The following is an 18,681-nucleotide window of genomic DNA, read 5'->3' on the forward strand; positions in this document are numbered from 1 at the left end:
AAGGAAAGGCTACTAAACAAAAAAATGCATCAATAACTGATGGTTTAGAAATTTCCCAGACTCTCCAAATGACAAAAGATGCTAAAATTAAGAAATAGCTTCAAGGCAAAGATAAAATTTAGGGGACTTCCAGAAAACAAAACAAAAAACAGTCTAAAGATGAAATTGAGGGTATGATATATAAAATCCTTTATGACTGTGGAAAGAAGCAAGATGGTATCTTGAGAGCTATTTTAACACTAAGTCTTAATAGAAGCTTAACAGTGTTTCCTCCAATTGTCTTAGCAGAATCCCAAGTTAGAGAGGGGTCTAGTTTGAAGAGATTTGGCATATGTTTATTAGCATGAATCCCAGTGAGATTTGTAAGGGAGGAAAACTGTTAAGTTAGATGGAAAGGAGAATATAAAAGAGGCCTTTGGACCCTCAAACTTGTACAAGTAGGAAAGCAGGTTGTAGGACTTCCCTGGTGGTCCAGTAGTTAAGAATCTCTGCTTCCTCTGCAGGGGGGCATGGGTTGGATCCCTGGTCAGGAGCTAAGATTCCACATGTGACTTGGTGTGGCCAAAAATGAAAGCAGGCTGAGAAAGCCACTTGGATGCAAACACATGTTGCCTTTCATGAAAAAAGTAATTCAGAGGGCAGAGCCAAGAGTTTAGAGAACACAGCCAAGAGCCAAGAACTATTCTTAGGCCCTGAACACTAATCAAGCAGCTACCAACCTGTGTCTGGCTGGGGAGCAAATAACATCTTTAGTTCACAAATCTTAAACTGTGAGTGAATGAGCATTTGGGAAACATTTCCTCTGGGACCAGAAAAGCCTTTAGATAACTACAACATATTGTCTGCACCCTCATTAGAGACTCTGGTGCCAGATCCATCCAGTCAAGCTACTCCTGAATTCTTGAGCTTCAGAAACCATGGGATAATAAATGTGTGTTCTTTTAAGCTGCAATAGAGAACTAATATACCATTTCTCACAATCTTGTTTCTGCTGTCATTTTTTTCTTTTTAAAACATGTATATTTATTTGGTTGTGGCAGGTCTTGGTTGTGGCATGCAGGATCTTTAGTTGCAGCATGTGGGATCTATTTCCCTGACCAGGGATTGAACCTGGATCTCCTGCACTGGGAGCATGGAATCTTAGCCACTGGACCACAAGGGAAGTACCATCTGCTGTCATATTACAAGAACAATATTTTGAGTCTGCTGTTTATGAAATTTCTTCTGTATTACACATTCAGAAAGTATATTTTTATCAGAATATTTTATTTCAAGAGTTAACACTTTTTTCAAAAAGTAAAAATATAGTTACTTCCCTGAGTATAAAGAACTCATCCTCCAATAAAAGACAATTACAAAAGTAAGCAATTAGAGGTACATAATTCTCTGCATTCAATTATACTCTATTACAAATTTATTCTTTAAAATTGCATGTATTTTGGGACTTCAATGTTTCAAAACAAAACAAAAACCAACAAACAAAAACAAAACCGTAACAGCTTGTTTTGCACCTGTGATGTTAAGGTACGTCTGATCTGTCTTTATCAAATTCCAGAGCAATCTTTAAAGCAGTGCTGTTGAGGCCAACAGACTGCATATTACAAATGATAGAAACAACTATTCCTCTTGGGGGGACCTTGTTATTTAGAGCTTCTGCATCCAGTTCTTCAGGAAGGACCAGCAGGACACTACTGGCACCCACTGCGCCTCCAGTGTGTGAGGCATAATGCCGCTGCTTCCTGCAAGAACCATATGTTTGCTTCTTTTCCACCACTCCCCATGCCATTGCATATTTACCCTCTTTATCCCAAGACATCTCTGTGTTAGGGACTGGTGTCCAAATCATAAGCATTGTTTCCGGTTTAAGATATCCAGGTAAAAGATTTTCATTTGAGTTCTTAAACAGCCCGACTTGGTAACCATACAGCATCGCATTCCCAAATTTCAGAAGATCACCCACTGTAGACAGAAATCCACCACCAGCCCATTTATAGGAGTTATCCACATAAGGTGTGTTGACAAGGCGTTTCTTTTTATTGTAAACATAAAATCTAAAATGAAATAAGAATAGTCATTAAAAGTGTGATAGTCTAGTATTGACTTCATACATGAAGATAAATAGAAAAATGCATACATGAGACGGATTGTATTTCATTGTAGTGAATATATTTTCTCAGAAAGTAACCACTAGTTTTCAGTATGATTCAAATAAAATGAAACACAAGTTACTGAGTAAAGTATAGAAAGCAGATTGTTTTTTCTATTGCAAGGCTTGCCCATGATGAGTGTATGAAAGTTTTAATACTGTTAAAAGATGTACTGATTAGTACACATGATATATATTTGCCCTGTGCATATGCAGAAACACCTAATGTTTGGTAGATATTTTCAGTTCCTGGGTTCAGTGAACCATGTGCTACATGTAAATTTTATAACTAAAAACATACCATTGGGATGTTCAGGAATAAGGTTAATATTTATAAGAAGACTACATCTCCTGGTTAAAAATAACATAGAAATACTATGTATAATGATGGGATGGGGTACTTGGGTGTAGTGGAAGCAGCAGGAGTTAGCAAATCTCAGCCTGAATCCCAACTCTCACCCTTAATAGCTATGTTTATTTTATTTGATTAATAAACATGTATAAACTTCTTACTATGTTCCAGGTATTGTTCTAAGAACTATATACATACGAACTAACTTATTCCTGTAACAATGTTAGGAGATAGGTACTATTAAAATTCCTAAGGCACAAAGAATATACATAACTTGTCCAAAGTCACATAGTTTATAAGTGGCAGAATTGGATTAAAATCTAGGCAATCTGTTGCCTCTCTGCTTCCGTCCTAATTTGTAATTAGGTTATTGATGGATTGGTTATTGATGGATCACGTACTATGTGCCAGGCACTGTTTGGATGCTGGGATAAAGTGTTAAGAAAAAAAAGAGACTAACCTGATGAGGTTTCCATTCTAATATGAGGAAACGGTACCATAAACATTAGGTACATAAAATGAAATCACAAAATAAATAAATAAAGGACATAACTTTTGAGGCTCCTGCCTTTCAAGATTCATAATAAAATGGGTTTTCAGTTTGCTGACAGTCTCATCTGTAATGACTCTCATCTTCATCTATCCTTGGCTATTCATAAGCACAGTTAGACCTGAATCTTACCATCATTTTTTTATGTTTTATCACTAGGGTCTCAAGCTCAGAAATTTCTTCCTATGACTATGACTTCCAATCCTTCTAGCTCTCCAAATGAACCTGCTCTCTGTCCTCAATGGAACCTTCATCCATGCTCATTGAGTCTTCTCAATTTTCCCAGGTCTTTTAGTTTCTAGTGGTTTCCTCTGATTTTCTCTTCTGGGCTGAACTATATCATCAGTCGTTTGAACCATTTTGGTTGTGGTCTTTAGTGAGACCACATTTTTCGGTTCCACTGTTCTGAACTTATACTATACCAATCCATCAATCCTGAATAAACCTAAGTATCCCATATCTACCAAGAAAGGCTGCAGGAATTCATATAACAAAGCTGACTGCTATAAATTCATACTCTTGCTAAGGGTCTTTGCTGTTGTTCTCAAATCCTTTCTTCTTTTCCTGGGTATTCCCTGATATGTTGTTGTTGTAGTCACTAAGTTGTGTCCAACTTTTTGCAACTCCATGGGCTACAGCCTACCAGGCACCTCTGTCCATGAAATTTCCCAGGCAAGAATACTGGAGTGGGTTGCCATTTCCTTCTCCAGGGTATCTTCCCAACCCAGGAATCGATGCCATGTCTCTTGCATTGGCAGGCAGATTCTTTATCACTGAGTCAACAGGGAAGCCCCACTCCCTCGTGTACTCTTCCTAGCTGGGATTCCCAATCTCACCCTCAGTCCCCTATCCTACTTCAGGCTTAGTCAGCAGATAACTATATTCTTTGTTTTACTGAGAAGATTGAGACCATCCAAAGTGAGCTAGAAACTCCCATCTTCATCTTAAAACGCATTTACATCATCATGCAATCTATTAAAAAATTTTCCTATTGTTTTCAAGAGTGATTCTACTACCTGCATCTTTGACCGCCTCCTATCACCTCTACAACCTTGTTTCAGCAGTTATACTTCCTAGACTGTAGTACCTCCTGCAGTTTGCCCACAGGCAGAAGCCAGAGATTGTGCCTCCTCCTTTTCCCAGCCATAAAAAGCCCTCCAATGGTTATGAATGTAATGAGAATAAAACTCAAATTTCTCACAACAGTCTCTGACACAGTCAATGGCCTTCAGTACAGGCAGGACTAACTCCCCAAGGGAAATTGTGAGAGGCATTTTTTTTAGCTGTCACAATTATTGGAGGGCTATGACTGAGACTTAGGGGGTAGGGGCCTAAGGGTCCTAAATGTCCTGTGGTATATGGGAAAGTCTCACACCATGGTGCATTCTCCTATACCTATATCCTGTGAGATCAACCATTCTACCAGATGTTCATGTAAACAAAAATAAAATCTGTTTATAACTAGTTGAGCCTAGAACCTCCTCCATTTTATATGTAAATACAAACTACTTTTGGCACATTTTTACTCTAAGATGAATTCTTGAATGCAGCCTTTGTGAAAATTGAAGACCATTCTGTATTTTGCTTACAACTTTAGCCAGAGTTAGCCACTAAGGACATGGGTTGAGGCACCAAGTGCAATAAACCTCTACTGGCCTGCATTTACTTGTCACATTTAAAATAATTTTACATATTAAGTTGCAGTTGACTTTGTTACATCTTTGCATGTTGTGGTAAGTAAATGTTATCATATTGAGACATCTATTATATACCATATTTATCTATTATATAATATTCCTTTTATTTCTTTTTTTTACATTTTAGTTAAGAGTATTGAATATAGGTTATATGATTTCCTATTTTCATTTCAGATAATAAGGGAAGTGTTAAAACATATTGTTAAAGTAAGGAGCAGTGGGTCTAATGGCACTGATACTCACTGTCCAATATAATTTAGCCCTTGCTTACCTCTGGGACCTCATCACTTACGACATCTTGTCTTCCTTCATAGCTTTCCTTATTATTCATGTTTCAATTCAACTGACATGGCCTAAAACCAATATATTTTAAATAGAGCTCCCCTTAACAGCCTCTTAGTGTATATCCCACTGCTCTGTTCTATTTTCTTCATGTCAATATAGGAGATTCTCAGTTTACATTTCCACAGAATGTAAGTCTCATAAGGGCAGGAATCTTATCTACCTAGTCCACTGATATTTCCCCCATCTAGAACAGTACTGGACATCCACTGAGTACTGGGAAATATGTTGAATACACGAAAGCATCACTTGTTGGCCAAGTATGTAACGGAGACTACTTGTAAGGCATTGGAGAGAAAAGAAAAACCATACACCGTGGCTGCTCTCAAGGGCAAACAGTCTTGTTGGATAGTTCTTAAATTTTAGAGCATCATATGAATCGCCTGGAGATTTTGTTAAAATGCAGATTCCACTTCAGTAGGTCTGGAGAGGGCCCCAAATCCTACAGTTCTAACAAGCTCCCAAGTGATGCCAATATTGCTTTGAGTAACAGGTTATGGGATAACTAGAAAGATGGATGTGAGGAATCCTGAGCACTAGTGAGAGCAAGACTTGTTGAAATGGCTCCTCACTCCGCTGGGGAGCAAAGAGTTCAGTTTGATTGAAGCAGAGAGTGCTTCAAAAGGTGATGCCAGAGGAGTAGACATGGGACAGGGTACACGTCATAAAGGCTTTCCTTGCCATGATAGGAATTTTGACGCCTTTACCTTAGTTCACAAAGTGCTCTAGTTTTTTAGATGCTAAGGGAAAACACACACACACACACACACACACACACACTCATTTTTTTTTTTTCTTATCCCCATTACAGCTTCCAGTTTCCAGTCTTTTCACTCTCAGTTCAGTTCAGTCACTCGGTCGTGCTGGACTCTTTGCGACCCCATGAATTGCAGCACGCCAGGCCTCCCTGTCCATCACCAACTCTTGGAGCCTACCCAAATTCATGTCCATCGAGTCGGTGATGCCATCCAGCCATCTCATCCTCTGTCGTCTCCTTCTCCTCCTGCCCCCAATCCCTCCCAGCATCAGGGTCTTTTCCAATGAGTCAACTCTTCGCATAAGGTGGCCAAAGTACTGGAGTTTCAGCTTCAACATCAGTCCTTCCAATGAACACCCAGGACTGATCTCCATTAGGATGGACTGCTTGGATCTCCTTACAGTCCAAGGGACTCTCAAGAGTCTTCTCCAACACCACAGTTCAAAAGCATCAATTCTTCAGCGCTCAGCCTTCTTCACAGTCCAACTGTCACATCCATTCATGACCACTGGAAAACCATAGCCTTGACTAGACGGACCTTTGTTGGCAAAGTAATGTCTCTGCTTTTGAATATGCTGTCTAGCTTGGTCATAACTTTCCTTCCAAGGAGTAAGCGTCTTTTACTTTCATGGCTGCAATCACCATCTGCAGTGATTTTAGAGCCCCAAAAAATAAAGTCTGAGACTGTTTCCCCATCTATTTCCCATGAAGTGATGGGACCAGATGCCATAGTTTTCTGAATGCTGAGCTTTAAGCCAACTTTCTCACTCTCCTCCTTCACTTTCATCAAGAGGCTTTTTAGTTCTCCTTCACTTTCTGCCATAAGGGTGGTGTCATCTGCATATCTGAAGTTATTGATATTTCTCTCGGCAATCTTGATTCCAGCTTGTGCTTCCTCCAGCCCAGCGTTTCTCATGATGTACTCTGAATCTAAGTTAAATAAGCAGGGCCTTGAAGTACTCCTTTTCCTGTTTGGGACCAGTCCATTGTTCCATGTCCAGTTCTAACTGTTGCTTCCTGACCTGCATACAGATTTCTCAAGAGGCAGGTCAGGTGGTCTGTATTCCCATCTCTTTCAGAATTTTCCACAGTTTATTGTGATCCACACAGTTAGAGGCTTTGGCATAGTCAATAAAGCAGAAATTGATGTTTTTCTGGAACTCTCTTGCTTTTTCGATGATCCAACAGATGTTGGCAATTTGATCTCTGGTTCCTCTGCTTTTTCTAAAACCAGCTTGAACATCTGGAAGTTCATGGTTCACGTATTGCTGCAACCTGGCTTGGAGAATTTTGAGCATTACTTTGCAAGTGTGTGACATGAGTGCAATTGTGCAGTAGTTTGAGCATTCTTTGGCATTGCCTTTATTTGGGATTGGAATGAAAACTGACCTTTTCCAGTCCTGTGGCCATTGCTGAGTTTTCCAAATTTGCTGGCATATTGAGTGCAGCACCTTCACAGCATCATCTTTCAGGATTTGAAATAGCTCAACTGGAATTCCATCACCTCCACTAGCTTTGCTGGTAGTGATGCTGTCTAAGGCCCCCTTGACTTCACATTCCAGGATGTCTGGAACTCTCATATATTGCCAAACTACATGAAACAGTCCACACCTGCTGTTTTCATGCACTCACCCTCTCCATTCATTTAGTTCCTTAGAATATAGCTTCTGTTCCCTCATCTCTACTAAACAGCTCTCTTGCGTGTTATCAAGGATCCTCTAATTCCCCTCATTCTAGCTTCCCCTGTAGCTCTGTGACCCACCACATCACTGACACTCCCCACAGGCCACTTTGCTCTGCGCTCTCTCTTCTAGCTCTCAGTCCCATGACTCCCCAGATCCCTCCCATCACCAGGGGTCCCAGGGTCCCAGGTCTTCTTTTCTATAGGAATTAACTACAAAACTACAGCTGTACCACAATCCCTGTTCCAAATTTATCACTGGTTTTTCTATTAGCATTAATGAGTCTCAAACTTGTTTCACAATGTTGTTTATCAGAATGAGTAGTGGGCCTCATCCCTCCCTTCGAAATTCATAACTCGGAAGGATAGTGGGCACATAATTTGAAAAATGACTCCTCTATCTTCTGTCATGATTCTTACATGTCTCCCAAAAGTCCAAGTCATAATATTGGGTGAAGCAGGAGTGACCACAGGTATATACTCTGAAGATTAAAAAAGTCTACAGAGGATCTAAATATGGTCCCCCATGAGCCAATGATCTGATACACTGTCTTCTCATTTTGCAAGATGGACGTGTCCAGAAGTGATCTCTTCTGAACCTTCTCATATTTCTCCTTTCCATTAAGACCTTTCTTGCCTCTCTTGCCCTCAACTCTCTCACATTCAGTAATGACAAATCTCATCATTCAACCCTAGCTTTCTGTCTAATCTTTCTCCCTTCCTTTCATTCCTATAGCCACTCTTGTATTTAAGGTCCTCGTTACTTTTTGCCTGAACACTGATTATACTTGTATTTCCAGGCAATCAAATTTCAAAAAAACTTACATGATAGAATAATAAAAATAGGTTTCTCAATGAAAAATATATTTGTTAGAGTGATCTTGAAGTTTGTAAACTGGGAGAGACCTACAAACCTATTTTGGTTAATAATCAGCTTTGCATTATACAACTTTTAATGAAGTGTTTCAAAGCACTTACATCAAGGCTGGAAATTAGGATGACTCCTCTTTCAAAATAAATTCTAAGCTTTATTCTTTTGATTCCTTTTTACAGAGGACAAATTAATGACTTCTCATGAAAATAATCTTGATCAACTGAATAACTTTACTATTTCAAATTCTTAAGGGATTTCTGCACTAAAAGAATGGAATTATGGACACAAGTTCTTAAATTACTGGAATATCTTTTTAACTGAATAATTGATGGAATGATGCCAGATGACAAACAGTCATCCTGAAGAATCTCTATAGTTTCTGCACCACATTATAGTACTATAGAAATCTACATCTAGAAGCTTATAAATGCAAAATAATTTTAAATTCCTTTCTAAATGCCTTTACAAATAATTATGTATCACTTTGTATTTTATTGCTTTAAGAAGTTAAAAAACCTAGAGAATTTAACATGCATATTATACAAACCAATCTCACTCTAACATTTAGCATTCCTATTACCAGATAGGCTAAAGGCATAAAAGAAAGCTTCACAAGGAACAACGCTTAATTTTAGAAGATACTTGAAAAAATAAAAATAATTAATAATAAAGACAATAAGAGAAGGAAAAGACCATACTTATACTGTAAAAATACAGCAAACACTTCAGAAAACATTTTATTTGATTTTGGTCTTATCCAATTAGGAAAGAGATCTTTGTTGCAAGTATTATGCCAAACACAGAGAAAATAAGAATGGTGTCTAATAATAAGCTAATGCATTGACTAAGGATTCCCCTATCAACAGTGTCCTTCAGTGGCAAGAACATTCACTCCATTCCCCTGTGGGTTTTTGCTTAAAGGGTTATTTAGTTTACTTGCTTATACAGAGTATACCTGAAATACAGAATAAATATATCTATTTGCATATACAGAATCAATGTTCCTATTCTTCAAGAAACCCCAGTTTTATTCAGGACAACAATGCACCCAGCTAAAACGGATTTCTCTGCATTCCTTACAGCTGAATGCGGCCTGACACTAAAATTCTGGCCAAAGAAATGTAGGTAGTATTGCGGAGTGGGATTCTGGGAAAATACCTCAAACAGGTGACTCTGAGACACTAGTTTAAAGACACACACACATTCACACAGAGAAGTGATAAAGATGATAAATATTTACTTCTGGGGCACAGTAACTCTAAAAAGCCTAGGTCAAGATAATATAAACATATTTATGATTATACCAAGGGGTCAGTAGACTAGATAACAAAGCTGCAAACTTTTGCTCAAAATTTTATTTCTTGTAAAATTGTACCATAAAACAAACAGAAACATAAGCAATTACTAAGTTTTACTTTAAGGTTTTTTTTTTTTAAACATACATCTTTGAGAAGATTTGTTTTATTTCATGTACTTCTACTCGAAGCTGGTGCCTCTAAGCCCTTTTGAAATAACTATTACAAAAATAAAAAAGAATCAGAGTTGAGCTTTTAGAGGCCCAAATAAAAATTCTATCAAGTAAACTAAAAACAAAGAAAATGGACAGACATTTCCCTCTATAACAACATTTCCTTCTTCTTTTAGTGTCCTACTTTATTTCTGCAGCCCATTTAATCTACCTAAAAAGAATCACTCACTACTTCAGCACCACTGGGCACAAGCAAAATGTAAAGAAAAACCCAGAGCTGATGGAAACCTTTAACGGTAGAAACAGAAACCCACTGCCTTTCCTCAAAGAATGGGCGATAAGATGAAATTAACTCACTGTCACACGCCATGTTTCGGTATTTGTGCATTATTTACTAAGAAAACAACAAACAACAGCTGACTTGCAGTCTGCACATTCGTGAGACTTAATTTTCAGTTGAGAAAAGAGGCTCAGTGATTCTTCCTTATATAATAGAGTAGGTATTTGTTATCAAATGCCTAGATTTAACTCAAAATAAGGTTATGCATCTATGCCAACACTACTAGAGAATCTTTTCTAGATTCAACTGACAACTTCAGGTGTTATTTTTTATGTTTCCAGTAGAATATAATGTGGACCTAGACATAATAAGCATTGTCTGAAAACTAAGGTCATTTCCATCATTAAAGTGTCTACAAACAACAAATGCTGGAGAGGGTATGGAGAAAGGGAACCCTCCTACACTGTTGGTGGGAATATAAGTTAGTGTAGCCGCTATGGAGAAGAGTAAGGAGGTTCCTCAAAAAATTAAAAATAGAATTGCCATATGATCCAGTAATCCCACTCTTTGGCATATACTCGGACAAAACCGTAATTCAAGAAGATACATGCACCCCTATGTTCATAGAAGCACTATTTGAAATAGCCAAGACATGGAAACAATCTAAATGTCCATCGATGAATAAATAAAGATGTGGTGTGTATACACACACACACACACACGATGTATACTCAGCCATAAAAAAAGAAATAAATGTCATTTGTAGCAACATGAATGTAACTAGAGATTATCATACTAAGTAAGTCAGGAAGAGAAAGACAAATACCACATGATATCACTTATATATGGAATCTAAAATACTGCGTACATGAACCTATCTACAAATCAGAAACAGACTCACAGACATAGAGAACAGGCTGTGGTTGCCAAAGGGGAGGTGAGGAGGCAGAGGGATGAACTGGGAGCCTGGGGTTAGTTGATGCAAACTGTTACATTTAGAACGGATAAACAACAAGGTCCTACTAATACAGCACAGAGAAATATATCCAATTTCCTGGGATACAACATAATATAAAAGAATATTAAATAAAGAATGTGTATATGTGTATAACTGAGCCTCTTTGCTATACAGCAGAAATTAGCACAACACTGTAAATCAACTTCAATTAAAAAAAAAAAACAGAACAAAACAACCAAAAAAACCTACAGGTCATTTAAAAATTATAATTCATTGCTTGCTGCTAACCTAATTTCTTTTAGGTTCAAAAAATCTCTTTCACGCCGATTTGCAATGCATATTTGATCCTTTTAAATAAGCTGATAATTTTAAAATGGTAATTTAACTAAATACAACAGTAAACTGAGCAAAGCTAGTATGGGGAGATAAACCTAAAAACATCTACCATTTCATCTAGTCAAGTATCATTAAGTCATTTGTAAAGTGTGTTCTCTAATGGACACTTAAAAGGTAAAAGTAACAGTTGATAGTTAAATGCGTTGTTACCTTTCTAACCAACCAAATAATAAGAGTAAAATGAAAAACACCATAACTGTAAAACTCGAATTAGTCTTTAGTCACAAGATTTTCTTTCACTGCCTTTTTTATACATTACTAGTAAAAATTATGACAAAATTTTAGCTTATTTCAATAAAATGATTTTCAAAGTTTTACAGGGGAGAAAACTGGTATATACCACTTCAAATTATTATCACCACTAAAGGAATACAATGACTCATGTGACTTCTGAGAGACCTGACGACTAAATGTAACGTGCGATCCTAGATTAGATCCTGCACCAGAAAGAAAAATGTTTTTCCTTGTGTTATAAAGGACATTATTGGGGCAACTAATAAAATCTGAATAATGTCTGTAGATTTGATATAAGTATTATGTTGATGTTAATTTCCTGAATGCCGTTAGTTTTTAGAAAATACATATTTAAGTACTTATGGGTACCACTTAAGTATAAGGGGTAGCATATTGCCAACTGATTTCCAAATGGCTGAGAAAAAATAACAGAGACAGATAAAGCAAATGTTAAAGTAAGTAATGTGGGGAATCTGGTTGAAGAGTATATGAAAATTCTTTGTACCAGTTTGTGTAACTTTTCTATACGTGTAGGATAATTTCAAAATTTTAAAAATAATTAAAAATAATAAAAGGTAAATAAAACACTAACTAAAATATAAGAGATGATGGAAGATCAAATTATAGATACCCATGATGGGTACAATTTTAGTTTAATTATTCATGTGCTTAAATTATTATTGCTAACTTTTATCTAAGGACCTTGGACTACTTCATATATATATATAAATATATATATGAAAAATAAAATACATTTTATTTTACTTACATTATAGGTGGAAAAAGAGACATGAAGAAAAGCTCCCAAAATGTGGCAAGTTGATTATGGAATGGAGACAAGCAAAGCGTGACTTTAAATTGATAACATAGTGTGAAGATGCAATATAGCTAGACATACCAGAAGGTAATCATTTACCTTGCTCTATTGTAAATCACTGGCTCATTTTCCTCCTGCACAGTTGTCAGCATATCCAAGTCATGGAATATTTTCTGCATATAGTCCAAATATTTATATCCTGAAGCTCTTTCTACTATGGCTGCCAGTAGGGTATAGCCAAAAGTTGAATACAAAAACTGACTACCTTGAGACATCATTGCAAAGGGGGGAAAAAAAGAATGCTTCATTATTATTCAAAAACATGCAAAATATTTTTCTACTGAAAACTGGCATATTTTAAAAACTAGAATATTTTACTTAACCATTTAGGTGAAGATCATGGATGATATATTAACGAACTTAGTAAGCTTTGCAATGGCCCTGCTTATTTCATGTCTCAAACACAAGAATGTTAATAAAATGATCGATATATTTATTAGTTTTTTTGTTTGTTTTTTGTTTTCTTCACCATGCCCTGACCAGGGATTGAACCCCTTGCCCCTTGCAATGGAAGGGTAGATTCCTAACCACTGGACCTCTAGGGAATTTCCACAAACCACTTTTAAAATGAAAATGGAATACAAGGACATAAACCTGCAATAAATTTAAAGTGGTTTTGGCAGGCATCATACCAAAAAACACACAAAAAAATTATTTTTATAGAGCAGCTTTTTGGGAAATAAAATTAAGCTGGTGTATGCTAATTTCTTTAAGAAATGAACACATACAACAAATTGAACAATTTAATTAAATACTAACAAAATACAAAAAATCAGCAGTGCTTCATCATGCAAACTTTGGTCCAAATTTTATTTGGAGGGCTATTCCAACTCCTTATTTTTTCCATGAATATCCTGATACTGAGAACTCATTAAATGTCTAGGTAGCCTCCAGTGAAGTTAAAGCAAACAGCTAACTTCCTGAATACTAGGCTTTGTTAAGAACTATAGACAACAAAGGCAAGCATCTAACAAAACCATACCATCATCAACCACATTGAATGCACTCAGGATGGTATCATTTTGGAGTTTCTGAAAATTAATCATTCAATAATGATGATTTTGTAAAAAGAAGAAATTAACACTCACCAGGTTTGAAGAACAAAGGGTCATTTTTAAATAATCTTAGAGATTCAATTGAATTTTCAAATTTTTCTTTCAAATATAATTCACCTTGTTCAAAATCATTCTTTTTCTTGCAAGGCTTTGAATTTCGGCCTTTGGTTTCATTATCTTGCTCTATCTTAGCTTTAGCAAAGTCATTCTTTTCATTACTTTTGCCTCCTTTTTCTTTTAACTCTTTTTCTTGGTCAGATTCCATCATCCCTTTCATCATCTTTAAGGCTTTATAAGCTTTCTCTTCTTTCACCTTTTTCATGTCCTTTTCATAATGACGAATTCCACTTAAATGGGAAATCAATAATCTTGTTGTGACAGACACCTAAAAGTAAAAATAAAAATTCAACTATGGTATTAAACTGCATAATAAAAAGTCAGTAGCCTTGGAATAATGTTTCAGCAATATTTTCCATTTTAAGCTGCTGCTATCATGTACACATCTTTAGCCTCAAATTTTAGAAAAATATCCACTCAGTTATTATCAGGATAAAATAAAACTTTAATCCATTAATTAAATTTAAAAACAAATAAAATAATCTTATGAAACCTTTTAAAAACCACTTAGACATCATTAGAAAAACGAATTATGAACTTCATTACCTTTTCACCTTCATATTCTTTTTCTGGGAATTCAGGAACATAATGTTGTACTGGAATATCAAGATCCAGTTTCCCTGCTTCCCACAGTTTGGCAATAGCAACCATGGTGAGGCTTTTGCTGATACTGGCAATTCTCATAACTGTCTCTGGCTTGCATGGTACACGGTTCTCAACATCAGCATAACCTAAACCTTTGGGAGAAAAAAGCAAAAAGTCATAATAGGTCTCATGGTCAAAGGAGTCTTCAAAAACTGAAATAATACTATCTTAAAACAATCTATGTGCTTATCAAAAGAAAAAGCTATTCTACTTGCATAATTAATCAAAACTGAACACATAAGGGATGAGTCTTAGCAATACTGACAACAGTAGGCCTAACAATTTAACCTTATAACAAGACTGAAACTGTACCCTGTGCAAAACAGTAATGTTATGATTCAGTTACTGATGCTTAGCTTATCTAAAAAATTTGGTTATTCCATATTTTAAATAAATTACATTCTTTAAGGAAAACATCATTGTTCTTCAGATTATATTTATTCTTGATTTTTTAGGGAGTTTATACAAAATCCCTTAAAATGACTAATAAAACAAATGTGAAAAGATGCCCCAGAAAACCAATCAAGCTAATCATCAATTAAATTCAGCTGCAGGTCAGAAGAAGACTAATGTACTCATGGGGTCGCAAAGAGTCAGACACGACTGACAACAACAACGAGTTTAAATAAAGCTCCTTCTAATCTCTGAGCCATCAGGGAAGCCCAGAAAATATTTTAAGTTTGGTTTCATCTTCTGTAGGATAAAAGTGTGGCAATCTAAGATATATAAAGAACTTAGATCTGAAAAGAATGAAAAGGTATAATTATTTTCACCTGTAAATGTAGATTATGCAGAAAAATACTTGCATAAAAACAGAGCCCTCACCTACAGAGCTGACATTTATATAATTTTTATTATAATATCTTTCATAAATGTTGATTGGGCTATGCTTAAACTTGGATAAAGAATCATTTTTTCTTTAAATTCAAAACCTTACTGCTCCTATCAACTTCTAAAAGTACTCCTTCCTTTAAATGATGTCTGAGACAACATTTCCTAAAAGCTGGGTTTCTAAAAACCTTCTGTGATGAGTTGGACCAGTTTGTGCACAATGGAAAAGTAAACCAAATTACAAAATTCTTTGATAAAAGTATCACAGAATGACTAGAAATCTATCTTCCCAAGTTGCTAGCTTTTTCTGAAAATATAGCTGACATCCCCGTATAGTCAAAAACAAAGAAAGTAGATTGTAAACTCGTTGACAAAAAGGAATCATGTATATCCCCAGTTCTTAGTACTGTGCATTTTACACAACAGAGGACTCATAAATCGACTGAATTAAAAAGGAAAACCACTACATTCTGATGTTTTATTTAATCATAAGGGTTATCTACAAACGTGCAGTTAACAGACTGTTTTATACACAACTTTGAAAGCAATAAATTCAGTCTTTTAAGAAAGTGGGGGTAGAAACAACCCATCTTTAAGACTCCATTTTATTCATCAGTCATATTTTAAGCCTTGCTATTCTATTCCAACACAGAATAAAGTCCAATTCTTTATTCTGTTAGACACTTTTCTCTGAAGTATGTATTCCACTTCATGGAAGATTTTATTCACCGACTGGCAGAAAATAAGCCAATAAATAAAGCTATTCTGAGCCTACCTTCTGACCAGACTTCTTTTCCATCTACAGAGACTCCAACTACGATGCCAGGTGCGCCCACCTCATCCTAAGAGCCAAGGGGAGAGCATAGTTCAAGAGCACAGCTCAAAGACAGTCCGAAATCCGCCTGCGCCTTCCTCGAGGGCTTCCCTCGGCCCCGCCCCACCACGCCCCCTCTCCCCGGGCCCCGCCCACCTCCGCTCCGGCCGGCCGGGCGCTAACGGTGAGGGGTGTGCCTGCTGGGCACCCTGAGGGGGAAGGGGCGGTCCCCGAGGCGGACCTTGACCTCCGCCCCGACTGGGGCAACCTCCCAACAGCTTCTGACCATGGCCGGGAGAACGGGAAACGGGAAGTCTTTTTCGCCACCAGCCGGCATCCCGCCGCCCGGGATGGGGTCCTCTCGCCCCGAAGGATAACCACCAAGGGGCCTCATTACTCCGGGGTGACGCCGGGGGTGGGGCGCCGGGTTCCCGGCTGCCTACACCCCCGGTCGCTCCACCTTGATCCTGTGCAGGAGGTCGCGGCTACTGTCGATGGCTCTGGCGAAGTGTCTGGCGTGCGGCGGCGCCAGGGTCTGCGGAGACCACGGGGCGAGGGGCTGTTCCTGCGCCTGCAGCAGCTCGGCCTGAGGCGGGGCCTCGGGGTCGGGGGCCGCGGCAGGTGGCGCGGGGGATGCGCCCCTCAGCCCGCCGGCCAGCTTAACCCCAAGTGCCAGCCCCAGCCCCAGCCCGAGGCCCCCGACCCACCCGGGGCCGAGTGGCGGCAGCCCAGCGCGCTGATGAACCGCACGCCGCCCACAGCCCCAGGCGCAGCCCCCGGTGGTCGCGGCCCTGGCCGTCACGGCTGACAGGAGCCGGTACATGGTGTCTCTGGCGAGCAGGCAGCTTCAGAGCTCCCACAGGCCGGGCTGGTGGCTGAGGCTCTAGGAAGGGATGGGAGGGCGGGGAAGGGAGGGGGGCGGTGACTGCGCTCGGGCCCTAGCAGTCAAGGCACGATGGGCGGAGCGCCGATAGCATCGAGTCCTTCCTCTTTTCCTTTTTTAACTTTGTCCTGTCTCTTTCTTGATATTTCTTCATCTTTCTCCCTCCCCTCGTTTCCCCCCTTCTGCCTCCTCTTAGATCCGGTGTCGCCTCTTCAGAGAAGCGTTCGTAGGCCCCGTCCCTAGGAGCTCTCTCCACACCTGGAGCCCCAATGTGCACATCTTCAGTTCAGTTCAGTTCAGTCGCTCAGTAGTGTCCCACTCTTTGCGACCCCATGAATTGCAGCACACCAGGCCTCCCTGTCCATCACCAACTCCCGGAGTTCACCCAAACTCATGTCCATCGAGTCAGTGATGCCATCCAGCCATCTCATCCTCTGTCGTCCCCTTCTCCTCCTGCCCCCAATCCCTCCCAGCATCAGTCTTTTCCAATGAGTCAACTCTTTGCATGAGGTGGCCAAAGTATTGGAGTTTCAGCTTCAGCATCAGTTCTTCCAAAGAACACCCAGGACTGATCTCCTTCAGAATGGACTGGTTGGATCTCCTTGCAGTCCAAGGGACTCTCAAGAGTCTTCTCTAACACCACAGTTCAAAAGCATCAATTCTTCAGCGCTCAGCCTTCTTCATAGTCCAACTCTCACATCCATACATGACCACTGGAAAAACCATAGCCTTGACTAGATGGACCTTTGTTGGCAAAGTAATGTCTCTGCTTTTGAATATGCTATCTAGGTTGGTCATAACTTTCAGTAACACTTAAGGCTTTGTTTCACTCAACTAATCTGATTTCTTACCAGGCTGACTTACTTTAGATCTTCAGCTCCTGCAACAGCGCTTGGCACACAGCAGCAGCTCAGTAGGCAGCTCCTTTCCCCAGGACCCTTTTCCTCTCTTGTCATGTCTATTCTTTATGTCTCATTTCAGCTTCTTCCATTTCTCTGAGGCTCTTTAAAATCTCTTACTTCTGAAAGTCTAGCTTCACACCACATCAAACATATAACAATATTGTTGTATCTAGGCCTCATATTAAAAAAAAATGCTGTTAAAAATTCTGTGAATAAAATTTGCACTTAAAACTTCTAATCCAAAAGTATCATGTAATTTGTAGTTAGGTATGATCTCTGACAGCTGTAGATGATCAGAGGTTCTTGTGAAATAAGAAACCTAACCTCAGGTTACCATAAAATGTAAAAGGAGTATAATCCTAACTGAACAGTTAATGAGATGTTAATTTTGAAGATAAGCATTCATTACTTCGGGATATATAATTATCTTTTATATATTACATATGGTATATTTAAAATATCATAGTATTTTTAAAAATAAAAATATTTAATATGTATTAAATCAAATTATTTAAATAATAAATATATTTATATATTTCCCAAGGATTTCTGAAAGCTTGTAAACCTTAGCACTGGGGCAGCATATACAATGTATAAAATGAGCCTGTCTTTCCTTATACGTGGAATTTGTAGAGAGAATTCACAGACTTGACAAGCTATTGTCAAGAGAAAAAGTTGTGAACATCTTAAAAAAATGAAAGTGTTAGTTGCTCAGTCATGTCCGACTCTGCGACCCCATGAACTGCAGCCCTCTAGGCTCCTCTGTCCATGGAATTCTCCAGGTAAGAATACTGGAGTGGGTTGCCATTTCCTTCTCCATGG

General features: G+C 38.4%; 1 protein-coding gene across 3 annotated transcripts; it reads right to left on the bottom strand.

Moving 5' to 3' along the window:
• Positions 1–1,245: 1,245 nt before the first annotated feature.
• Positions 1,246–16,959, bottom strand: LACTB (lactamase beta). Of its 3 annotated transcripts, none has more exons than XM_015096997.4 (6): positions 16,535–16,959; positions 16,036–16,102; positions 14,331–14,521; positions 13,701–14,052; positions 12,652–12,817; positions 1,246–2,051 (listed from the first exon to the last, which is right to left on the bottom strand). In XM_015096997.4, the coding sequence occupies exons 1-6, from the start codon at positions 16,895–16,897 to the stop codon at positions 1,520–1,522; spliced, it is 1,671 nt and encodes a 556-aa protein (XP_014952483.2). In that variant the 5' UTR covers positions 16,898–16,959; the 3' UTR covers positions 1,246–1,519. The 3 variants fall into 3 exon arrangements, with proteins under 3 accessions (XP_014952483.2, XP_027827570.1, XP_042108298.1); XM_027971769.3 differs by lacking the exon at positions 16,535–16,959 and adding an exon at positions 16,316–16,527; XM_042252364.2 differs by lacking the exon at positions 1,246–2,051 and having other exon boundaries at positions 12,652–12,813.
• Positions 16,960–18,681: the final 1,722 nt, after the last annotated feature.

This window comes from Ovis aries, chromosome 7, assembly GCF_016772045.2.
Source record: "Ovis aries strain OAR_USU_Benz2616 breed Rambouillet chromosome 7, ARS-UI_Ramb_v3.0, whole genome shotgun sequence".
In the NCBI taxonomy this organism is placed as follows: Eukaryota; Metazoa; Chordata; class Mammalia; order Artiodactyla; family Bovidae; genus Ovis; species Ovis aries.

Bases quoted from the DNA above. Each gene is read 5' to 3' on its own strand.
- LACTB (XM_015096997.4), bottom strand. From the start codon at position 16,897: ATGTACCGGCTCCTGTCAGCCGTGACGGCCAGGGCCGCGACCACCGGG. The intron at 14,522-16,035 runs GTAGGCTCAGAA...TTTCTCCCAAAG, and splicing joins AAAAGAAGTCTGGTCAGAAG to GTTTAGGTTATGCTGATGTT. The intron at 12,818-13,700 runs GTGAGTGTTAAT...TGATGTCTCAAG, and splicing joins CCCTTTGTTCTTCAAACCTG to GTAGTCAGTTTTTGTATTCA.